The sequence below is a fragment of the Penicillium longicatenatum genome (genome assembly GCF_028827895.1).
Source record: "Penicillium longicatenatum strain IBT 33135 chromosome Unknown contig_3_segment0_segment0, whole genome shotgun sequence".
Lineage (NCBI taxonomy): Eukaryota > Fungi > Ascomycota > Eurotiomycetes > Eurotiales > Aspergillaceae > Penicillium > Penicillium longicatenatum.
In genome coordinates, this window is record NW_026643121.1 from 3,397,623 (window position 1) to 3,421,237 (window position 23,615).

Below are 23,615 nucleotides of genomic sequence, written 5' to 3' on the forward strand. Positions count from 1 at the left end.
TGGAAGGCGCGAGTTTCGAGTACAAATGCCTCGCATTTTCGATTACCAAATCTTCTCTTCTTTCTATATCATCTTCCCTCGCTCTCAAATAATATCTTTTCAAGGGGTTTCTCATCCTTGGCCTGTACACCCCTCACTACTCTCTTTGACTAAAGCATATGCTTGATGAACTGATCACACACCTTCCATCGGTGCAAAAAGAGGTATCTACATTGTTCGACCTAGCTTGGTACCTTCATTGGCTTCGATTGGTCACCAAATTCAAAGTATGCGGGGGATATGAACAAAACTAGGTCATATGAACGGCAATTGTGGGGTGCAGAAAGCGGACCAGTTGACGGGGACTCACGCTACCGAGGTATAATGGACCCTCATCGAGGAGAAACTCACAATAAACTCGCATCCCTCGGCTACTTGACTTGTTGGACACATTATATAGCCAGACAATACTTCAAGGACGTAGTCATAGCTTACAATCCTTCATTGCAGGTATCCCGTATGATAGACAAGATGGTATAATATAACATTGAAAAAGCGCCGCTTCCACCACATGCCCAAGTTCATACACAAACAAAACCCTAAACTTCAAAGATCTCCCCCATTCCAACGCCGGCACCCGCAGCACCAGCACGACTGTCAACCAAGTCCAAGCGCCAGGAGTTCCAGTCGCGAAGCTTGCGCTTGATTTCACGAACCCATTCGACACGCTTGCGCGCTTCTTCTTCGGCCTGGGCACGTCTAAACTCAGCTTCATCGAACTCGTCTTCCAGATTCTCTTCGGAAAGCAGTTCTAGACTACCGCGCGTTGCGGGACCATGCGGGTGAGGCGGGTTAGAGGAGCCGGCGCGGGCGCGGTTGGGGCTGCTGCCACCTGTGAACGCGGCAAAACCACTTGATAGTACAGTGGAGAAAGAGGAATGCTGTTGCTGGTGTGCCATGCTACGGCGGCGGGCGTGGTCCGGACGGCCACCGACAAGATCAACGTCGTCAAAGGCGTTGGCTGCGGCATCACCGGCGGAGTGCTCAGGGTTCTCATCGGAGAAAGGCTGACCTGTGAGTTCATGGCGCCTTTCTTCCCAGACCCCGCGGCGGAGGTCGAAGATTTCGCCTTCCAACTCACGGATACGGCGCTCGAGGCGCTGGCGTTCTTCATCCTCAAGCTCGTCTAAGGCGTCGTCATCTGTTCCTCCAGCATCGCGTTTCTTCATGCGATCAAGCTCCTCGCGGAGCCGGAGGTTCTCATTCTCAATGCTGGCCAGTTTCTTACGGAGCACAGCCGTCTCCTTTTCAGATTTCTCGCTTTCGCGGAGCCTGGTCTGATGACGGGTCTCTGATTCTTTGTGCAGGTTGCCCATGGCCTGAAGTTTCTTCTCCAGCGTTTCAATCTTCTTGTCGGCCTCGGTCTTTTCATTCTTGAGACCCTCGATATCTCGCTCGAGGGTCTTGATCAGGGTCTCGGTGGATGTCTTGTCCACGCCTTCTTTCACGGCTTTCTCCGAGGCCCGCGTCAACGCTTGCTTGGCGTCTGCCAACTCACTTTGAGACTTTTCAAGGGCACTTTGGCCTTGGGCGACCTTCTCTTCCAGTGCCGCGAGCTGGGTCTCATGCGCACTGTTAGAAGTCGACTGGGAGTTTATTTGGGCCCGCAAGTTCGAAATTTCTAGCTCCATAGCCTCAATTGTAGTCGATTTGGACTCCAGCTGGCGCACAAGGTCAGCTGGAGGTGACTCTGATTTTCCAGGGACAGCGCTGGAATTATTGCGGTGTGATCGGGACTGAAGCTGTGAGTTTTGTCGTTGGAGCGAGGCAATTTCCTCCTTCTGTGGCAAGCGATTAGCATATTGTCTTCTTCCGCTGTTCAGCATATTTAAAGGCCCATACCAGTGACTCAATACTAGCGACCTTCTCCTCCGCCTCCTTCAATTTCTCTCGCAGCTCTACAGCGTCTACGCTGGCTTCCCGAAGATCCTCTAGTTGATCTTCTGTCTTTCGCCAGCGCGCCGTAGTTTCACTCAACTCATTCTCCATGCGCTTATTATCCTTCTCCAGATCTTCAATCCGCGTCGATTGTTTCCGGAACACTTCGTGCACCGAATCTCCATCACCAGTCAGGGGCGGTAGTGATGGCGGGGGCGATTTAAGATTTATTGGAGAAGGTGAGTGACTGCCTTGAGACACGGACGTCTTGCGGAAAGATGACGAGCGCATCTTCGATTGGATTGACAAGGATGGCGCGCGGCTGTGGCCCGCTCGCGGGGTATCCAGTCGAGCTGGTTGTGGCTCTGCGTCTGGGTCTGGGGAGCCGGGCGCCGGAGGCATGGGTTCCGTTGAGGACTCGGTGGATTCGTTGCGCTTTTCTTGCGCTTCTGGCTCAGCTGCTACTGGTTCCGCATCGGTCGGCTGCTCCGTGCTGGTCTCTGTGATGGCGTCTTCCCGCGGCTTCTCCTCGGCGGGGTGGGCATCTGCTGATGGGCTGTCTGCTATCTCTGCAGTCTCTTCGGTCGCAGCAGCTTCGGGCGCCTTAATTGGCTCTGTATCTTTAGGGGCTTCTGTGTCGGGCGAGGCCTTCTTATTGGCCTTTTTCTTCTGTTTCTGGAGCTGGGCCACCTACAAAACATTGTTTGTTAGAGATGGACATCGGGCAATTAGATGGAACATACTCTTTTCTTGGCAGCGGCCAGCTTCTCAGCTTTAATGCGCTCCTCCTCGTCAGCCATGACTGTTATTGATCAAATGGAAGGATTAGCGTAGGTGATGGGAGGACTGGAAGTGGACGGGGAGAATGGACAGCTTTCCCCATCTGGCGCACGGACCACCTACAATGTATACTATAGCATCATGGGATGTGAAGTTACATAGCAAGCCCTAGTACTTACGGATATTGTACCTCCCCGAGTTCTGTTCAAGGTTGGATCTTGTCTCACCGACATAACAGTCATCTGTCTACACCAAACAATACTAGTGCTGGTCACCAGCTTCACCAGTTCAGTTGTTGAACAAGATATCATTAAAGCGTATTAACACGAATTGAAAAGGGCAACATCAATATAGAGGCGTGTTGCATGTCACTCTTGCCCAACGCCCGTCGGGAATAAGAGATATGCAGGTTGAATTGCGCCCCCAAGTCCAACGAAAACCATCCGAACACCAGAAAGGAAACCAAAACAGAGAACTACCGATCAACGGAGTGAACATTACGAAAATAAGGTAAAAAAAAATCAACTCAGACTTCCATCGTATCCATCATCTCCTCACTCATTGCACGCACCATGCCCTTATGACCGGAGCGAGATTGAATCTCCTCATCGCTGAGCATGTAGTGATCATCCTCATCCAAGATCGGATGCGAGGGCTGCGGTGGGTGGTCCAAATCATCATCATCAGACTCACTGTGACGAAGCGATGACTCAGCACGGGGTCCAAGCCAGTAGCGGGTACGCTTGCTGGAGCTTAGATCGGGTGTAAGGTATCCATCGTCGAACGTGCGCTTGCCAGTCGGTGTAGCAACGCCCTCCTCGGGGGGCGTATGGCTGAGAATTGGAATTGCGCGCAAATGAATGTAGCAGACACGCTTGCGCAGCGGATTGAAGAAGAAGTAGTGCAGACTCCAAATCGCCCCGTCATCGGAGTCGGATGCGTCCTCATCAGGTGAATACGAGTATACCGAGCACTCTTTCAAGGACATATGCTCATCCATAATTCTCCACATCCGCGGGCCCCAGGCATATCCAGAATTGTATGATCCGGAGAGGGTCGCCGGAGATGATGGAGAAAGGTCGATTGACTCACGCGGTCGCAGGTTGTAAAGGGTGGAGTTGACGGTGTTCATGACCCGCTTAAGATGACGCTCGCGGCGGAAATCGGTCGGGCGCAGCACATTAGAGAAATCATAGTCAGGATGACTGGCATTGAGGGTCGCGATCAGATAGGCAAATGTCCGACGGCTGGAGTGCTCGCTCAGGGGGCCGAAGGGGCTGGATCGCGACAGATTCAAGGCTTCGGCGGCATCGTGGGCATTGGGAGGAGATAAGGAGGCGGATAAGCGGAGAATTGATTCATATTGGGCTTCCAGAGACTGTTCGATGTGGTTGTACAGTTTCCGGTCGGATCGGGCAGCCTTGGTGGTGTACAGATCGCATGCACCAACAATATGGCAATCGGCTGTATCAAAGTTCAAAGAACCCGTGACATCCTCAAACTCTGGCAGGGGGAGAAACTAATGATGCAAACGTTTGAGTATCAATGAATGATTGATGAGGGGTTGGGGAGCGATGGACACCGATCAGGTCACCGTAGCGACCGGGGCGATCAAGGGGAAGCACCAACGAACCTTCATTGTGAAACACTGGGCGATAAGGATGTCCAGTCGCGATATTCCAATAAACTGACGATGGCTGGTATAACTATGACTAGCGCAGGCGATTCAGAGTTGACTGGGGTGATGGGAGAGATAACGCGGATGGTCGCGCCGGAGACGGAGGTGGTTGCCGATCGGAGGTAACCGCAAGCAGTCGGAACAGCGGTGTAGGTAGCGCGAGAGGCACCACACAAAGATAGACAGAGGGATTGCTGGTGGTAGAATGAAGGGGATTCTCGTTGCCTTTTCCCACCTGATGATGAGTTGTAAGAGGGGGGGTTTGCGACCGGGTGTCACGTGGATCTGGTCTAAGCCAGTGAGATCACGCACTGACCTCACGCTGTTGCACCTATTCCATGGTTCAGGCGGTTATCAGTCATCATCACAGACCAACTCGGTCCAAGTTGCGCGCCACGTCCTCATGGTCCTGAATCGGCACAGTTGGTATTCATCAGTAAAACAAACGCTATAAATAAACTTCAAATGTAAAAATCAAATTCCAAGAATCTCTCCAAGGTCACTACATAATCTTTGTGACCACATCTTCCTCAACCTGGGGCAGAAGAGCATTAGCCCGATTGCGCCGGGGTGGGAAAGGGGTGAGATGGAAATTGAATGGTCTGTTTCATTCAGCAGTCCCATGCTGCATGAAAGAGGCCATTCAAATTCAAAAGGGGGAGCATCGAGGTAGTTGAGGGGAAGGAACAGCTCTCGGGGGATAGACTCACCTCCATGTCTTCCAGGCTGTCTTGTTGACTGATGCAGCGGAGCACATTCTTTTTGCTACTTTCTTGCATTTCTCCGGCCAGTAACAGCTCGTCCAGGATGAAGTACGCCTTTTGGAAATTGAAAATGATATCCAGCTCACACACATTCCCGTAGTATTTATCCATCTGTTCGACGTAGCGGTGGACCACCTCGAGGCTGATCAATTCATTGTCGGTCGAGGAACATCCGGCGATAAAGAAGAGAGAGGCATAACGACGATAGACGACCTTGGAGTCTGTAGGCAATCCACGTTAGTCCCTCGTCAATGGGAGCTCGAGGGTATATAGAGGGGGTATAGAGGATGAAGCCACCTTTGTATTCGAGGAAATTGCACATGCGCGTGCGACGCGACAGAACCAGTTGGGTCACATCCTTGATGATCTTGGCCTTCTCCTTGGGAGAGAGAGTAGTAAACCACTTGGCTAGGCGCTGAGGTACAAGAAAAAAGTCAGTCGGCTTAAATGAGGGACGGGAATAAGGGTGGGCCACGAGGGAGACGCACCACTTTGCCCTGGCGGGACAGGAGAATTAGATAGCTGAGAGGGTCAGTACAGATGAATGCTACATCAACGGATTCCAGAACTCACTTGATGGGCATGATGGTGGGGTGAGTTGGGAAACGGAAAAGGGATGGAGAAGGGGTGTCGAAACCCGTGGCGGATCCGAGCTCTGGAGAAATTATTCGCAAGTGGAGCAGAGGGGAGAGACGTGCCCCGCTGAGCCCTAACCAACAGGAACCAACGAAGGGAGTCAAAGGAGATGAGAAAGATGATCAAGTAGAGAGGAGTTAGAAATCCTGGAGGTTCAAATTGAATTATGAATTGTGTTCTGCGCACGGTTCGGGAATGAGTCAACTTGCAGTCACAAAAGCATATGTACGTCAGCCAGTTGACAGACATAAGCACTAGATCTACCTTTCGACTCAAAATAAGCTCCATAGATTCTTCTCGTGTTTTCAATGTAAAGCTTGAAGCTCAAATATTAAACCAGTAGGTATTATTAAACATAGTAACACATCCCAAAATACGCCATTTCGAACACAGAATAGAGATCCCAAACAAGTATCTTTTCATTTTTTCGAATCATCGGGGTAAAGGAAGAAGCCGGCAATCACCGATCCCGCAACCTCACCCCGAGTACCCATTATCAAAGTCATGTCCATCCGTTCATGGTCATGTTCATCATATCAATCACAGTCAGGAGATCCAGGCCGGGCAGGGAACGCTGACTTGGCCAAAAACCATCAGGTACCACCACTTATCCCGACCCAGAAACCTCATCAACTAGGTTTCCTAGTCCCGGTTTAGACCTGAGCCATGCTGGGTCGGGCAGGGCGGCGGGCACTGCCAGTGCGACCGCGCATGTTCACATTGGCCGAGCGGGACATGAAGACCGAGATGATGGTCGAGGCCATGTACCCAGCCCAGCCAAACCACAGGAAGGCAGTACTAGCCTGAGCCTCACGGCAACGCTTTGATGGGTTGTTGGAGCCGTTGGTGATCTCATTGGTGCTTGTGTACGACTGGACAAAGAAGTTAGTCGCTTGGTCCTGAGTATGGTGTTCTTTTAACTTTTTTTTTTCAAATATCAACATACCGAGTTACCACAGGAGTGAACTTCCAGCTTCGCAGCCAGGGCGATGGCCGCGCAGAAGAAGAAAATGTTGTTGAGCACGTCAACAATGATCATGATGATCGGGTGGATGGCCCAGTCGGAACTGAAGGAAGCCGGCACCAAATAGAACAGCGTGAACATAGAAAATGCCGACACGAACATGGTGTAGTTGATCGAGCTTGGGTTGCCGGCGATGGCCTCGTTGATCATGTTACCGATGAGGGACATGATGAGGAGAGTCCATACGAACTATGCAAGCTCAAAATTAGCGATTTTTTTCTTTCTATAAAAAAGACAGATTTTTGGAATATGCATCATACCTCCCATACGCGCAGACCCAACTGAATACCCCGCAAACCCATGATAGTTGATTTCGAAGAGGTAGAATATGGTTGAGTGTATTAAGTGGAAAGGTACAGTACAAAATTTGATCGTATATCTGTGGAAAGATAGAAGATTATGGCAGGCGATTAAGGGATGTAGTTAATAAATGGCGGATAGGCCGGAGGATGGTGATGACGATATAGAAAGGCCAAGCTCCAGACTCGCTACGTCATGCATTCATACACCGATGCACCCGGGAACTGGCGGCACCACGACTGATTGGGCTTCGAAGGAGGGGCAGGATCAGGTGAAAATCTTGCAACGCAATTTTTGGTCGATGACCAAATGAGTCCGCACGTCCAGAGATCTTCGTGCTCCAAGGTGACAGTGGTTGATACCCCACACGGCCGAAATGCGGGTACCCTTTACAAATGTACGGTGATCTTGGAAACCGGATCATCAACCAGGAAGTATGTATCTACCTACCCCTTGCTTCCATCTATAGTTTAGAGCGTGTATTTTGTGTCGAGAATAAAGAGCACGAGCTCATTTGTATGTATAGTTGCACTTCAAGTTAGTGGCAGTTTGCTAGAGCGTATAGTTTACATTCAATTGAATAGGGCTAGTCCAAGTATGGTCAGGATGAAAAAAGGGAAAGAATAAGTTTGGTCGAAAAAAAAGAAGCTTTAACTTTCGCAAAAACTAATGAAGGTTAAAAAGAATTGACAAAAAGAAATGGTTCCAGAGGGGGTCGAACCCTCGACTTTGGCGTTATTAGCACCACACTCTAACCAACTGAGTTATGGAACCAGCTGTTGAAATTAAAACATAAATTAAATCTATAGTCTCAAACGGTCTGCCACTCCCCTTAGGTACTAGTTCATGACTTCTTCCCGAGGTTTCTTGTTACTCTTTTTGAATGTATGCGACCGTCTCGATTATGAGAGATAAATAAAAAATAGCCTAAGCTTGCGATAGGATAATGCTTCCAGTCAAAATCTTTGATTTACTTACACTACGTGATCAAAATGGTGCCTTGCTACACATAATTCTGCGGGACTGAAGATATATACCACCCATCAATCACGCAGCTCTAGCGGCATTCTTCAAATGTCAACACAGGAGAAATATAAAGAAAGCCTTGAAAATCTAGGCCAAAAAAGTTTCATTTTCATTGAATAATTCAAAAGCGCTTATGACTATCGAGATAACCATCTTAATCGAGTATTATATGATATGTAGTACTTTGATTTTCGAAAAATGGTAAATCCTTGAACCGGGCAAATATGACGAGTAGTAGAGATAAATCTCTTACTATGTAGGTTTATAAATAACTCGCATTCTTCCACGAGTGCCTAGTGACTATACGTCCCTTCTTTGCACATATCCATAGATGTCTTGCGCAGCGTACTGATTATCTGCGTAACGTATCATTTCTTCATAAATCACCATGGGTACTAAGCACCCCGACTCTTCTTATGGCAAAGTTCTTTGCTTAATGTGCATTGTTTTCATCAGTGGACCCCTGCAATCACGTCCTTTCTTTGACCACCTTTCTATCTTATCTGAAATCCATTCTATCTTAAAGATGAGATTCTGAGATTCCTCTTCTTTCACCATCAACGGCCCAATGGAAACCTCTCATTCAGCTTGGGAGACTCCAAAGGGAGTGAAGAGACAATCTTCGAAGAGGATTGCTGCATTAAAGAAGTCTTCACATGATAGAAGGAGAGCGAAAAGAATGAACATGCAGAACGAACAGAGCAACGCCAACCAGGAAGAGGACCACGAGAAGGAAGACACACCAGGAGAAGATCAACAGCGACTCAACTGCCTGTGGCTGCTTTGGAGAGCCTTTTTGGATTTCCTGCTTTTCCTCTCAGCTCTCTATGGCTTCAATGCGTGACAAGAGGTACATCAATGGCAAGGAAATGACCCTTCTTAATCGCATGTACTAGATGTTAATCTTATCAATAGGAACCCTTGAAACATCTACTACAAGGGCGAAATCATGAATTGGACCCAGGAAGGAAATTATATCTTTTAATGGGCAGGTGGACCTATTTTTAGGGTTTCTAGAACAAATTAGAAAGCGACTGGGCATATGTATCTATTATGTGGGATGAGTTGGAAGCAAGGGTATCCATCCATAACCCGTGGGCAACCACTTATGCACTCTGACTGTTGTATCTCGATTTTTATTCATCTGCTAGCCTTGATTTATCAAGAAGCGTTTTCTTGCCAGTCCTTCCCCGCATTACTTGGGGGAATGTGGAGGTAATATTCTGTATATAGGACAGGGTTCAAATGATGAAGATACGTCTTGATGATCTACATTTGATAGCCTGATCTCATTATCATTAGCATCACATGACTCTGCTCTTCACCTGCATATGGCCCATGATCATTGATATGAGATCTTCAGGTACCTGTTTTTGGAGATCTCCGATAGGTAGTCATAGACGGTGATGGGTTCTTTCTCCTTGTACCGTTCCTATAAATCATTGCGATAGCTTTTGTTGCAATGGATATGCAAATTAAGTAGCATGCTTTGCTAGACGCCTAAAGTTGGTTGCATAAATATCGCCTTTTCAGTAGTGAAGAGAAGGGCTTGGTTGTGAAGATGTAAATGCAACGAAGAATCGCAGTCAATGGAAATAGTAATAGTTCTCTATGAATATTCGTAACGGATATTGCAGACCTAAGGAAGAGCAACTATCAAAGATTAGGCACAAGAAAATCCTCTATGGCGCATCCGCCGAGTACGCCAACAAAAAATGCATCCGTATGTAAAAATGTCCTGAGCAAACCGAATGGGAATGTGAGAAATGTGAACTGACTCGCTTTAATTCACTGTGAAAGCGCTCTGCACGGAGCCGTACCTAAAAAGTAAAGTGAGCAATGTTCATTGGATAGATGCTTAAAAAGACAGCATGTGATAGTAGCTTACCCTTGGGGACAATTGTAGCCCAATCCAGCACTGCCACTACGCATGTAGCAGATCTTGGCTTTTTGACACGCCACAGTGTTGCAGATAGGGCTTTTGACACTTAACTTTCCTTGCAGAGCATTTTGTAGAGTGACCAGATTCAGGTCAGTCTCCATGGCTTCGGTGACACGATGCCAAAATGTGGCGTTCAGAGGTGCTCGCTTGTCCCACCCAACAGCTGGACCATATGTATCACGAGTGGAGTACTCAAGTTGAAAGATTGGGCCCGTATCACTGAGAGAAGAGTAATCCGACACATTACTGAAGAATGTGTAAGCTTCGTAGACGTTGAAATCACCGGTGTCAACCTCGTACAGCCGGAAGCCGCTGTTGAGATTGGTCAGAGGTGTGACGCTGGGCGCAACCCAGCCAGTTGAGAGCGCGGTTTCTGAGTTCTGAGTGGTTCCATTGTTTGCATAGTACACCATGAATTGGTCTTCGTGGTTATGACCCCAGAATGTATTCGCAATAACATGTGGTGAGTAACGGTCCAAAATTTGATAGAAAAGGTTGGTTGGGTCAGGCAATGGGTTGTAGCCATCCCATCCACTGAGGACATGCCCGATGATCCAGACCCGCTCGCCTGCATTCTCTGCCTTTTGTAGCTCATTGGTCATCCAGGCCAACATACCTGAGTTGTCGGGGTTGGTCGTGTTGATAAAGTTGAGGATGTTTGATCTGTACCAGAAATCTGTGCGACCTTGTCAGCATATGGAGGAACATGTGGATCAAAATGTGAAATCAGGAAGGGAATACCAGTGTTGATGGAAATAATGCGCAGTCCGTAGTGAGTTTTGATGGAGTAGCCGCCATAGTGCGTTGCCGCTTCATCTGCAGTCTGATTGCTAATCCAGCCCTCATGCTGCCACAGACGGGCTACATGGTCATAGTTCCAGCTTGACTGCTCACCAAGGCGCCCCGGGAGATTGTGAGGTGAATCAATGTTGGATGGGGCCGAGTCATGGTTCCCTAGGGTAACAAACACGGGCCCTGTGAGATATTCTTTGAACATCTGAAAGATGCTGGTCTCGGTATACTCAAGATATTCACGAGAGATCTGTAGCTCTGGATCATGCGACTGCAGATCCCCGGTGTAAATGGTCCATGCCAGATTCTCATCGCAGTGGTCCTTTCCTGTACCAGTCAGTGGGCCCACAGCCTGCAGAGCAGCGAGGCCGAGATCGTATGGAGTATCGCATCTGAAATTCCCATAAGGGGTTGCAGGAACAAGTACTCTATCCTCTGAATGTTCATTGTGATTGTCACTGCGACAACACAGGGATGATGTGCAGTTTGCCTCGGAGCTCACGGCGAATCGAGCATCCAGGTGGAAATCCGACATATGGAGCACCTTTACTCGTTCTCCGCTCGCCTTCGGCGCCTGGATATTGACCGGCTTGGGCTTAGCAAACCAGTCAGATGTATCAAATGGACGAGTATTGGGCTGAGGACAGAAGCTCTTCTTGAGTGCATGGCAGATGTACTGACCATCAAGGCCTTCGACGTCTGCAAACGCCAAGACCTGGGTCCAGATGGTGCCCATTGCATGAGCAGCGTATTTTTCTTCACATTCCTCATTGGAGGCAAACTTAAACGCCTGGCAAAGACTCACCATGGCCTTCGGAGCCATGGCTGGAGTAAACAGAGCAGCAGGTTTGGCTGCAGCAAGCGCTCTCTTGCATCTGTCGCATTGGTTTCCGGTAGTGTTGTTCTTGATGACATTTGTGACATTGGTAACCACGGCTTTGATGAAAGCCTGCCCCTCGTCTGGTGACAAGTCTGCCAGAGGTGGAGGAAATATCAATTCATCGTTACCCGCGGGAATGGCATCGGGGTTAGTCAACTCAAAAGGGTAATTGTAGTCTAGAATTGGGTCGTAGATAATGGGTTGAGGTTCCTGAGTTGGCAAGGCCGGCGAGACATAGTACGATCTGTCACACCATTAGCAATGCGCTGATATCAATCCAAGTAGTTGATCGTACGCGAAAGCAGAAGTTGGGAATCCCGGTGCTGCGACGTACGACACCTCCCCAGGGAAGGGCGCCGTGGCGTTCAACAGGGCGATGATTCCAACCAAGTCCTGCAACATGTTGGAGAAATTGCAAGGTTGACGAAGTTAGAGAAATCAGAAAGAGAGATTTCCTGCGAAGGAAGAAGATGAGGAGAAATGTAAACATTAAGATTTTCCAGAGCCACGTTCTCCAGAGCCACGTGGGGAGGGGAGTGGCCAAGGAGAGCACCAACAGCAATTGCCTATTGAGATGAGTTGGATGGGATCACTTTGATATCACTAGTATACGACTAGTCAACGGAGACTGATATTTCTACTCAAACTCTCCTGCCACGCCAGCCATCTGGGTGCTCAGCCATCGTACCTGACTCCATAGCGGATGTTCTTGACCCTTCCTGCACCAGCATTATGCAAGGAGCTCAAGACCTGTTCCAAAATACTTGCTTGTCAGGAGTGGCCCTGACACATCTTGGAGACATTCCCGCGACAGGTGTCGTAAGAAGAATTGCTTTCAAACATACATAGCTTCTCATTTAAGCTTGTTTTGTTCAAGTGTCACTCTATATCTTCATTACCTGAGGCCTCCAAACAAATGAACTCAGATTAATCTTTTTTCAGCTCGAGGCTGAATAAGGGTAAACACCTAGTAGATCCAAACATCTTCCCCTTATGGTAGTACATTTACGTCATAAGTGTGGATATACATGTCCCCCCAGATAGCCGAATCACATCGAGGACTGATCATTTCAAATCTTTTTGGCGTGATGCATATGAGGTGGCCCTTGAAACTGAGATCACATCCCCTGTCCTGGGGGATCTGGTTCCAAGCACTGACACCCCGCGGACTTCTCCAGGATCTACCTCTATGCATAACGCTATAGACTACCATGATCACAGATTTTGTAAATTTTTCCTATGATCGACGATTCGTACCCAAATTTTCCTATTCGTTTAATTAGTGATCGCTGCATACCTGAATGCCAGTGCGCTTCCCTATCGAGAAGCATAGGATTGAGATGTCACCCGAGCTAGATAGGCGTCAGGGCGATGAACTTTTAGGTGGGACCTATAACGGTTGTGGATACTGATTACAGCCTTGAAATGGAAAAACACCGGCAATTCCGGTCTTCATTGACTAAGGAATATTGCCGATACAATTGCCGCCGTTCTTTAAATCTTGATTGAGAGCACTTGACCCAGACCATGATCCCAGATGAGCTATTTGATCGACTTGCTAAGCTTTAATCTCCGTCGAAACTGGACCACCTTACATATCCCATCTCCGACCTTGGAAGTCAATGACGTGCCAAGTGCCGAAATGGGTTTCTACGGACCGGATGGGGCGCGGTACATGAGTGGACCGAGGACGTCACTGGCAGAGGAATCGAAGAAATCATCCGTGCGGAAGTTAAAAAGGATATTTATTAAGATCGAGGTTTCAAGATATTCGTGAAGAGTATATCCCATGGAATTATGATTTATTAGATCCGAAATCAATTCCTGCACCAACTCAATCGAGAATCACATTCAATATGCCCGTTCGTCCTTCACTTGAAGGCTCCACCTTCGATGCCGACCTGCGCGACCGGCATCTGATCTATGATTACGCAGCACAAGACGAGCACGGCAACCCAGAGAAATGGCGATATGAGATGTGGTTCCAAAATGAAGATCGCATCAACTATGCGATCCATGGCGGACCGATGGCAGGTCGCATCAATTTCCAAGCGGCCGAATACCAATGTATTCGACCGGGCGAATTGTGGCAATGCAACTGGCTGGAAGAGACGGGAACCGTCTGTTCCCTAGTATACGACATTCCGCGACGGAAGATCACCACCCTACTTGGCTTCTCTAAGGGCCACTGGGAACAGGCCGAGGAAGCCCACGGCGACAAGCGGAACCCGAAGGATTTGGAAAGGTGGCGTGGTCTGGCGAAGCTGGGTATCCAGACAGATCGTCATATGTTGAGTGAGCAGGCGGATATCTTGGAGGATTTCCGGGGTGCAGGTGATTTGAAGCCGGCCGACAATAGTTGGCCTACCCTGTAGGCGAGTGGTGGGATGAGGCCACGTCGCGATGTGGAAATGGCGGGTGCTGGCATGGGCCAAGACATTTGGGATTATGTTCCGGGATGAGAGGATGTGTTTTGCAGGGATGTCTGTACATAGCCTTTGGTCACAGCAAGAATAATCAAGCCTGGAGTACATGAGACGTTACATCTCGTAGAAAAAGGATAGTGGTGACCGGGTATGTTTCAAACTGAGGACTGCTTGGCATGCATGCTTGGCCAGTTGTCAGTGTAGTAGCGCAGTCTTGGCACCGGGTGGAAAGCCGGCGGCGACAATAAAGTCGATTAGAAGAGAAAGAGATCAATGGACCATCTAAAGAGAAAGGCCTCGGCCAGATCGATCTCAATCGTGGTCCTCCGGGGATCCGGATCCTGTGGGTGGGCCTTGGGGTGCCTGAAGGCAGACGAGCTCGATTTGAATATCGTCGGGGCTGAGCGGCGGGTGGCTATCAAAGCTGGGGGAACGACTGACAATTCCTACCGCGACCTGCGAGGCTTGTTGAAAATCTGTCATATGATCAAGATACCACACCTGCCACGGGTGATGACTCGATCCTGTCTTCATAACGGTAACCTCCTGAGAAGGAGCCTCCTCATAGGCAAAGTCTGGGAGCAAAGAGTTAGTTCAGAATTCGACAACAATATATCATCCGGACGTACCTTGCACAGGGATGGCGGCGACGTCGAATACGGGCGCACCGCAGGATGGTAGCTCTGGTGGTGTCATCATGAATTGGTCCAAGGCGGTCGCTAAAGGTTGGTGATAATAATCGCCAGAGGTCGCCAGTTGAAACATGGTCGCTTGCAACGAAGTCTTGATATCGTGAGAACAATGTCCACCCCAGATACCATCGCATCCATTATTTGGTCCCATCGGTGTGCCTGTCAAGTTTCCAACTCGTAGAGCAATCTCGGAGGTACGGTTCGTGTCGACGACGTGGGGGTTGATGTTGTGATCCTGGTATCCGAGCCAGAACGCCGTCTTGGTCATCGGGCCCTCGCCTTTGCCGGAGGAGCTGGAGTCGAAGGAGTAGAATAAGGTGATAGGGTCGAGGAATAGAGGTGGGAAGCTGAACGCCACAGCGGTCTGGGCAAGCGGGTCGATACAACCATTATTCCAGAATGAACAGAATTGGGCCGAGCCGCACTGTAGTAAGGTGAAGGCGACCACCAAGACCCAGGACCGGGACAGGAGTCCAACCCTTCGACAGGAGGCCATGGCGACTCAAAAGAGAGGATCAGGTCCTCGAGAGCGACCGTGAAGGCCCTCTAAAAGCGCAGGAACGACGAGTGATTGGCCCGGGCAGCGTTTTCCAGGGTCATCCTCTTCGTACGGTCGGGGGGGAGGCAAAGCGGGTTGGATTATGACAGAGGAAGAAACGGGAAAAGGAACATCAAATGACAATCCAACGGCTCATTAATAAATTAGGCCGCAGGGTCGAGTTCCAAGGAAAAATAGCCCCCGCAGGGAACTTTTGAGCGGATATTTTGACCCTGTCCCTAATCGGCGGATCCTCCTTAGCACCAATGGAATCCCAGTTGCGGAGTCAAGAACGAAGAAAAAAAAAAAAAGGGTCTTTTGCCAAGGTGGATAAAGGGAAGAACCAAGGGAATCGGAGCTTCCGAGTACGAGAGAAAAGGAAAAAAGAAAAAAGAAAAAAGACAAAAATTAGGAACCGGAGCCTCGTTCAACGCAGGGTAAACCCATGCAGAGAGAAATAAATAAACCAATTTCTCCCGAGCATTCTCATGCATTCAGGAGTACCTCGGGGTTACTTGCTGCAGGGTCTTGCAGCCCACAGGAACGTAAGTCACCGATAGGTTCACATTGAGGAATTGAAGAGAGCACGCTAAGTGCCGGTCCCCGCATTGCATTGGACAAAAGAGGCAAATCGAGGCGGCGATCGCAAGTCAGGGTTACAGAGCTCGCAGGGTCTGACCAGTCAGAGCGCGTGTGTGTCTCGGTATGGGTCCGCAGTCTCTCGCTAGGGCGTCCATTTGCCATTTGGTGGTGGCCTACAGGACCCTTGTTGTGGCCCCAACCCCCCTTCCTGTTGGTGGCGCTATTGAACCCTGTGTATCACAAACTGCGCGACTCTCGTATGACTCGCGTGAGACCAAGAATAGATCTACCCATTGTTATCGCGGAAGTGGGAAATGAAACAGTGGACTCCGGCTAAGGTCAAGATGGCCCACCTCGGGAATAAGGCTGGGCAAAACCTACGCGAGATTTTTTTTTTTCTTCCTCTTTCGCCCCAAACATTACTACAGGGGGGTCAATCTTGGCATAGTTGGCATGGTCACATCAGAAATGCCTTGGTGCACGTCGTCTCTGGCCTGCAATAAATGAATGCATAGGGTCTTTGGGCGGATACCAAGTGTATCAGATCTGAGACGTTGATCGGGTAATCTCCTGTCAATCATTCGGGGTCTCCATAGGCTCTGGATCGCAAATCCTCTGACGTAAGACGGTCGATTCGGCGCATTCCGACAGGAGGCTTTGCGCATATCGAACTGCGTCATAGATTGGACTGGTGGGTGTCTCATTGGCGAAAAGGCGGGTCTTCGGGATCTGGTGGACACAGAGAATCACTGGGTCAAGTCGGGACTGGAAACCCTTGGCAGGCGAATTTTTGATGAACGTATTCACCGACACCATCTCGTATCCATGCGAACCGTGAAAAGGGCAAGCCAAATATGAGCGAAACTCTGAGACTGATCAATATTGAGATTTACACATGACTATCTGACAAGCTCGTTGATTCGTTTGCATCCTGCATAATCATGTGCTCGTATCGGACGCCACAAACTAAGAGAAAAATCAAAGATACACTCAATAATTACACAACAATTGAAGGCCGTGCTACTTGGTCAACCTCTGGAGCATCTCTTCCCTCTCTCGGAGTACCGCTTGCGACTCCGTGATGGAGCCGAGCAACTGGCGTCCACGCTCTCGTTCCAGTGCAATGCTATTGTCAGCCGAGAAAGTAATGATTTGAAGGGTTTGAATCTCAGCAAGCTGGCACCCACCCACGCTGGAGAGGAAGTGGATATTAGACACAGCCACAAATTTCGTTACGGCCTCTAGCGAAACCGCATGTCAGGCTTTTTATCGTTCACCCAGACCGCGTTCTCTAGCGCTGCACATTGGACGTTCTGAATGGTATTCATAGCCATGGCATGCAGAGGAGGAAGGTCTTGATGCCGGACTCGTTCACGTGGGAGCGGTGCCGCTCTCAATCTTTGCTCGATAGTGGGAGTTTTTCGCTGTTTCCAATTCTTAGCATTCATTCGTCCGTGGGCGATGTTATCAAACAGACCATCGGCATGTCCCGCCTCTCGGCCCGTGATGTGATTCGAAACCCTAGAACAACATAAACAGTGGACAATAAGAATCCACACGGCTCACGTTGTTCGTTTTGGAAGTACTAGAGAATATACTAGATCAATCAAAGCAGAGACAGTTGATATAAAAGTGCATAACGAACAAGTTAACATATAGTACAGATACACTTGTTAGTGGCTATTTCATCCTCCAGTGCCCTTATGATACAATGCTTCAAAGCAAATGCTTGAAATATGCAGGCCTTCCAAATTGGGTGGCTATGTACAGTGGTTTTCGTTTTCGAATCAATCACCAAATCAGATATTGTCATGGGAGAGTGTCCATCGATGCCCATAACGCCAGAACTCCATGCTGGAAAATGAAAAAAGATGCAAGTAAATGTTTCAAAAGGAAACGGAGAAGCTGCCAGAAGCCCGTCGCCGAATTATCGTCAGGGTCGCAATAGACCTGATCCTTGGGAGGCGGTTGGGTGCATCTACACACGCGTCAAGGCCTTATCGAGTCCCAATGCCTCGCGGTCTCGACGCATACCTTCCAGGACACCGACAATGCCGCCGCTGCGCAAGCGTTCCAGAACGACGTTCATTCCTTCCTTGCTCTTCAAGACGGCGTCCCGAGTGCGACTCACGCCGATCAGCTCAATGGTCCGCTGAATGCCGGCAGTGGACAGAGAGGAGAAGAAGCCCTTCTTGGGGGCTTCATCTTCCGCTTCGGTGGAGTCCACCTTCTTCCTGCCAAGCAATTTACCCTGTCCGAGACGAGACTTGAAAGTCACAGTGGTGCGCACGGTAGTCTGTTCGGCTCGCTGATCGATGGAGAGACCGTCAAGAGCACGAACGTCATTTTCGGCTTGGAGGCGCTGGTATCGCTGCTTTTCCACGACACTGAGGATGCCGGTCCATTCCATGTTGCGGGATTCGGTCTCCATCCAGCCCTCCTGCGGATCCACGACGGTGGTCTCAAGGATGTAGCTCTGGCCGGAATTGTCGGAGCCACCCATTCCCTTAGGCAACAATTTCAAGATTCCTGCAGGAACCTTGGACTTTTTGAGATGGAGTCGAGTGGTATGCAGACGTTGGGTGTTGGGATCGACGTAGCGATCAATCACGTCGGTGGTGAGGACATGGCGGGAGTAAGGGTTGGGATAGCGGAGGAAGTAGGCGAGAGAGACAGCAGGAAAGGAGTAGTCGTAGGTGAATTTGTTCTCGAAGAATTTCATGATGGTGGATTCATAGAGATGAAGGCGAGGGGCGAAGGCATTAGGGGACGAATTGGCTGATCGTGACTTTTTACTCTTAATGGCAAAGGAAAGCTACCGAGCGGGGACCGGATCAATAGATGACCCGGGCGCCGCGGGCCTATCACCGCCGGGGAATAGTAAATGGTGATGTAGACATGATCCAAGTTGATGGTCAATACATGGTCGTATGATGGTATGGAATCTGGTTTCAAAGCAGATCCCCCGCATCCACAATACCTATCTATGAGTGTGTGCCCAAGGGTCGTCGAAATCACAACAGACACTCTCGCTCCCTGTGTTTTACCTCGGTAATGCAAGTTAACCCAATAACCTAATGTAGATCAACCAGAGTCATCCGTGTTTCTATCTTTCTAACACAACCAGTTTCAAGCAAGCGCAAGTAATACAAACGTGTAGTATCCACAGAATTGTACATGGTACTTGATCAACATAGGCACAGCATCTCGAGACCGGTCTCTAATGGCAGAACATATACCCGTAAGCCTAGCCTCATTAAGAAACGAAAATGCATCGGAGAAAATTTGATTTGCTTACTTTTAGTTCACTGAGTAATTACCTCAGAACGCAGGTTTAAACAACAATCAGTTGATGAACCGTTGGAATATTTCATGTCAATGTGAAAAGGACTGAGATGGGTTGAATGGTGTGATCTAGTGGAGGATGGCATCAGACCCCGCAAAAAAAGTTGCCGTGGTTTTGCCGGTAAACAGCATCAATTCTCCTGACCTCAACATGCATTCGACACGTGCGAAATTCGCCCATACACCTACACGGGTACCTCAAGCTTATATCGCTGAAAAAAATAACATTTGTATGGATTCAAAAATATCGAGAGCTTGACCTTTCTCGGGTACCTAACTCCTCATGGGCCGTGTCCAGCACCCTCCATGCTTTCAATGTCGATGTCGAAAGGTATATCCCTCGGTGCCCAGCCCTGCCGGTCTTATCTATACGCGTAAGATGGAACTAAGACAAAGCAATAGGTTCGCTGTGACCGCCAGCAAGACAGATGCGGGAATTGCGAGCGGTTGCAATTCTCTTGCTCCTTTCAAAAACGGACTGGGCCTGTGACTGCGCGGGCAGATCCAAGAGTGCTAGAGCATCCTGAGCGCCGCCGGGGTAGCCAAGCATGTGTGGATTGTCGTCGTGAAAAGGCGCGCTGTTCAGGGGACTTCCCTGAATGTGCAAATTGCTTGCGCCGTCACAGAAGATGTCGATACCCGGCAAGATTGGGTTCTCGTCAAGACCAAACAACTGAGGGGCCATCAGACCTTGATACAATTCGATCTCATGGACTGGAAGAGTCAGCGCAAGTCTCTCAAAAACTACCCAAGTATCCGACAGTGGTTGATGATCATCAAATCAGATCGAATTCTCTTGTTCAGCGAGATGAACTTGAGCAGAGCATCAATAATTATTTCCAATATCTTTACCCAATTCCGACATATGCCTTCTTGCATGAATTCTCCATCCGGAAACAACATAAAAATGGCATGCTTGATCGGAGTTTGGGCCTGTCAATCGCTGCTGTCACCAGAGAAGTCTTATCATCCGGTCCAGGCCCCTTAGACAAGACCCGCTGTTGGATTTCCGAAGTGGAAATGGACATCTGGGACCACCTGGAGAGGCCTAGTATTGTTTGCCTGTAATGCCTCCTTCTCGTGATCCAATACTATATACAGATCGGTCGGTTCTCACGGGCTTACATGCTCGCTGGACTAGCCGCTAGAGGGGCAACTGCCTTGCGGTTGAATCATGAACGGCCCGAGCTAAGCTTCCTAGCCCAAGAGATACGTCGACGAGCTCTGTGGGCTCTCAGCTCCATTGATGGGTCATTTTCTGTGGGCCTTCCGGAGTATGAAACAATTCCACACGCTGTCATCTACCAGCGACTTCCAAGTTCAGAAGAAGCATTTCGATATGGTCGGACCACACTTACAACGGCTACACACTGGCCATCGGTAGACAGCGACCAAGTAGCGGGTTGCAATCTATTTTCAGCTTGCATTCGGATTTCCAAAATCTCGAAGGACATCATGCGGCTTACGCGGCAACTCGCCCTTTCGGAACAGCCACTCGCGCAATTGAGCGGGCTTGTCCAGGAGATCCAGAACGACCTGTGGAGACTCCAGGCAGACGTCGAGCATTCCTTTCAGTACCAGATTGCAGCCCCCGCCTATGTAGCTCAGGTGGCCAGCTCGCGCTGGTTCGTGCGCTATCTCCAAATCTCCATTACATGGCACCAAGCACATTGTGACCTGTACCGGCTGTTCCTCGCTAACTACAATGGCGCCGCACCAAAAATAATCACAAATTCCATCGAGCCCAGCCTTAGGGCCGAAGCCGTGGAAAAGTGCCAAGAGCATGTGCTGAGCATCAATTGCATCATCCGCGGGGTTCTAGACCTGTCCTCATCGCCAGTCGTACTCCCGCCCTACTTTGCGGTATGCGCATACCACGCGACCCGCTTAACATTGTTTCTTCCCTGCGCCCCAGATCTGGATGTGAAAATTGATCTGGATAGTGCGCTAGGGAGCGCGAATGTGGCACTGACTGTTCTGCGGCGATTCTTTGCAAACTCTGCGTCCGCCGAGAAGATTATCCAAGACATGCAATATCTGGTAGATTTGTCAAGCAAAGGACCTGAGTCGATTTACAAAGAACTCCGTTACCCTTTGCCACCCTATGATCAGGGTCTGCATCGCCACAGCCATCTGGCAGTCCACAGCTTGATCCGACAGGCTAATTTTATCGATGGAGGGTATGATGACTATGGGGGACGGTCTTGATTCATTGGTTGGGCGAGCCTGTACCTTCTGGACCAGAATTTTCCAGTCGCCCGAGAGCCTTCTCCTACTTTCTTTGAAGTTGGAACCTTGGAAACCCCCCAGGTTGAAAAGGAACCCGGACAAAAGGTACCCGACCTAACACAGTGTCTCATTCGAGAACCCCAAATTCGAGAAGTTTCTTCTTAGTATTATGAATCCCGATGGCAGGTACCGCCAGGAAAAAGTTGCCGCCTGTATTCTTTGGTACCGACATGATGAGAGGCGAACCTTACCTTGGAGAACCAAATGTCTCCAAATGGGGACAGCTTATGTCAAAGTCGCCTCCGCTCTAGACGAACAAGATGTCGTACCGTTGAAGTGGAGCGAACGGATTGGAAACATTCTAGAACTCGATGGTATGGCGTCAGAGGATGACAAGATGGTCGAGAACGCCTGGGCTTCCACGCGGGATCCACTCGAAATAACCTTATTGCTCAACCGTTCTTCCGAATTCCCCAAATTCTTTATCCCCAAACTTTTTGGATTTTCATCGGTTTCCAGTCATTGCCGGGTCCACCATGGGGGATAAATAGGACCTCATGTCTCCCTGAGATGGATCTTTCTGTTTCTCAATCAGTCCAGTCTCTCACACTCTCTCATTCTCTAGTCTTTTGTTTTTTGTGTCTTTCGACACGTACATTCTCTTGTTCTTCTTTTGAACAGACGGCCCTTCGGTCACAGACTATCACTTCTTCTCTCTTTGAAGACTTTCACTTCGTTCATTTGAAGACTTTCTATTTCAATCTTCTTCAAGATGTACTTCTCCAACGTTCTTGTCACCAGCATCCTTGCTGCCACTGCTGCCGCCCTGCCGCGCCCCAACAACGTGGCCCGCGATGCTACCTCCACCTCGACTAGCACCAGCGCCAGCTCCTCTTCGTCGAGCTCCGGCAGCGTCCAGATCGTCAACAATCTGGACACCGACGTCTACATCTGGAGCACATCCGCCGACTCCGGTGACATGCAGACCATCAGCACCGGTGGTGACTCCTACAGCGAGAACTGGCAGACCAACCCCAACGGTGGCGGTATCTCCATCAAGATGTCCACCTCCACCAGCGAGGACAGCGTCCTCCAGTTTGAGTACACTGAGGAGGGTGAGAAACTTTACTGGGATCTTTCCTCCATCAACCTCGACTCCGACTCCGACTTCGTTAAGTCTGGATTCTCGGTCACCCCTAGTGACTCTAGCTGCTCCTCTGCTACCTGCCAGGCTGGTGACTCCGACTGTGCTGCTTCTTACCAGCACCCTGATGACACCAACACCAACTCGTGCTCTACCAGCGCCCAGTACGTTCTGACTCTGGGCTAAGTGTCATCTTTACTGTGTTTATACTTTCATTTATCTCCTGCTTGGGTTAGGATCATTCAAGACTGGATTATATTCTACATTTTCCTTGTTCATTGTCGCATGCTGGCTATGCCCCGATGCTTACAAAAGATTGTTTTATATGCGCTTATAGATATAGATATAGACCTCAGCCCTGTATATAGAGGAAACAAGATTTCAATTTCAAATAAAGTTTGACAATTCACCCTGTATTCCTGGTTGAAAGTAAATTGAGTTCGCGTAGAAAGCAAAAAAAAACTCTTCGCTAAATCCGGTGAAATTCTCTTATTATACCGTCAGACTGTTTGCCGAGCATCCGAGATCCCGATCAATCAGACTGCAGTAAAACCCTTTCGTATTGGTGTACCGCCGCATCTTACGGCATTGATGCTAAAGTGTCCACATTCCACAGAGTCAAACGCTCTTATATAATCACCAACCACAAATTTGCCATTATGTCAGTGCTTATGCCTTCTCTATGGCCCTGTCTCTCATCATCCGAGCTTTGCGGAGATAAGTGCCACATTATGCTAATGAATATCTGCCTTCGCCACCACAACTGCCACAACTATATTAGGTCATCAAATACGCCAAAGATCCGAAGTAGTCACATCCTCATATTCGAGTAAGAGAGGATAAATATCAAAGTAAGCCACAATAAAGCAGAATCAACCTAAAAGTAAGGTCAGTATTGATGCTGATTCAGGTGCGGTGTC

General features: G+C 49.1%; 11 protein-coding genes across 11 annotated transcripts; 3 read left to right on the top strand and 8 right to left on the bottom strand.

Annotated features, from left to right (window-relative positions):
* Positions 1 to 578: 578 nt before the first annotated feature.
* On the bottom strand, positions 579 to 2,717 carry N7484_006622 (uncharacterized protein; the record flags this gene model as incomplete). Its single annotated transcript, XM_057117040.1, has 3 exons — positions 579 to 1,820; positions 1,882 to 2,607; positions 2,661 to 2,717. 3 exons carry the CDS (start codon positions 2,715 to 2,717, stop codon positions 579 to 581), a joined length of 2,025 nt encoding a protein of 674 aa, XP_056972923.1.
* Positions 2,718 to 3,223: 506 nt separating this feature from the next.
* On the bottom strand, positions 3,224 to 5,723 carry N7484_006623 (RNA polymerase III-inhibiting protein MAF1; the record flags this gene model as incomplete). Its single annotated transcript, XM_057117041.1, has 7 exons — positions 3,224 to 4,216; positions 4,405 to 4,610; positions 4,688 to 4,706; positions 5,086 to 5,360; positions 5,437 to 5,554; positions 5,628 to 5,661; positions 5,713 to 5,723. 7 exons carry the CDS (start codon positions 5,721 to 5,723, stop codon positions 3,224 to 3,226), a joined length of 1,656 nt encoding a protein of 551 aa, XP_056972924.1.
* A 705-nt stretch (positions 5,724 to 6,428) lies between these two features.
* N7484_006624 (MARVEL domain-containing protein) lies at positions 6,429 to 7,101 on the bottom strand (the record flags this gene model as incomplete). Its single annotated transcript, XM_057117042.1, has 3 exons — positions 6,429 to 6,647; positions 6,722 to 6,988; positions 7,060 to 7,101. 3 exons carry the CDS (start codon positions 7,099 to 7,101, stop codon positions 6,429 to 6,431), a joined length of 528 nt encoding a protein of 175 aa, XP_056972925.1.
* Positions 7,102 to 9,908: 2,807 nt separating this feature from the next.
* Positions 9,909 to 12,141, bottom strand: N7484_006625 (PPN1 endopolyphosphatase family protein; the record flags this gene model as incomplete). The annotated part of the gene is made up of 4 exons (XM_057117043.1): positions 9,909 to 9,945; positions 10,014 to 10,743; positions 10,809 to 11,983; positions 12,035 to 12,141. The coding sequence occupies 4 exons, from the start codon at positions 12,139 to 12,141 to the stop codon at positions 9,909 to 9,911; spliced, it is 2,049 nt and encodes a 682-aa protein (XP_056972926.1).
* Positions 12,142 to 13,595: 1,454 nt separating this feature from the next.
* Positions 13,596 to 14,114, top strand: N7484_006626 (uncharacterized protein; the record flags this gene model as incomplete). The annotated part of the gene is made up of 1 exon (XM_057117044.1): positions 13,596 to 14,114. One exon carries the CDS (start codon positions 13,596 to 13,598, stop codon positions 14,112 to 14,114), a length of 519 nt encoding a protein of 172 aa, XP_056972927.1.
* Positions 14,115 to 14,477: 363 nt separating this feature from the next.
* N7484_006627 (uncharacterized protein) lies at positions 14,478 to 15,353 on the bottom strand (the record flags this gene model as incomplete). The annotated part of the gene is made up of 2 exons (XM_057117045.1): positions 14,478 to 14,740; positions 14,795 to 15,353. The coding sequence occupies 2 exons, from the start codon at positions 15,351 to 15,353 to the stop codon at positions 14,478 to 14,480; spliced, it is 822 nt and encodes a 273-aa protein (XP_056972928.1).
* A 1,197-nt stretch (positions 15,354 to 16,550) lies between these two features.
* On the bottom strand, positions 16,551 to 16,793 carry N7484_006628 (uncharacterized protein; the record flags this gene model as incomplete). The annotated part of the gene is made up of 1 exon (XM_057117046.1): positions 16,551 to 16,793. One exon carries the CDS (start codon positions 16,791 to 16,793, stop codon positions 16,551 to 16,553), a length of 243 nt encoding a protein of 80 aa, XP_056972929.1.
* A 1,162-nt stretch (positions 16,794 to 17,955) lies between these two features.
* On the bottom strand, positions 17,956 to 18,699 carry N7484_006629 (MSF1 domain protein; the record flags this gene model as incomplete). Its single annotated transcript, XM_057117047.1, has 1 exon — positions 17,956 to 18,699. The coding sequence occupies one exon, from the start codon at positions 18,697 to 18,699 to the stop codon at positions 17,956 to 17,958; it is 744 nt and encodes a 247-aa protein (XP_056972930.1).
* A 1,008-nt stretch (positions 18,700 to 19,707) lies between these two features.
* Positions 19,708 to 20,007, bottom strand: N7484_006630 (uncharacterized protein; the record flags this gene model as incomplete). The annotated part of the gene is made up of 1 exon (XM_057117048.1): positions 19,708 to 20,007. The coding sequence occupies one exon, from the start codon at positions 20,005 to 20,007 to the stop codon at positions 19,708 to 19,710; it is 300 nt and encodes a 99-aa protein (XP_056972931.1).
* Positions 20,008 to 20,447: 440 nt separating this feature from the next.
* On the top strand, positions 20,448 to 21,530 carry N7484_006631 (fungal specific transcription factor domain-containing protein; the record flags this gene model as incomplete). Its single annotated transcript, XM_057117049.1, has 1 exon — positions 20,448 to 21,530. One exon carries the CDS (start codon positions 20,448 to 20,450, stop codon positions 21,528 to 21,530), a length of 1,083 nt encoding a protein of 360 aa, XP_056972932.1.
* A 793-nt stretch (positions 21,531 to 22,323) lies between these two features.
* On the top strand, positions 22,324 to 22,881 carry N7484_006632 (uncharacterized protein; the record flags this gene model as incomplete). Its single annotated transcript, XM_057117050.1, has 1 exon — positions 22,324 to 22,881. The coding sequence occupies one exon, from the start codon at positions 22,324 to 22,326 to the stop codon at positions 22,879 to 22,881; it is 558 nt and encodes a 185-aa protein (XP_056972933.1).
* Between the last annotated feature and the right edge of the window lie 734 nt (positions 22,882 to 23,615).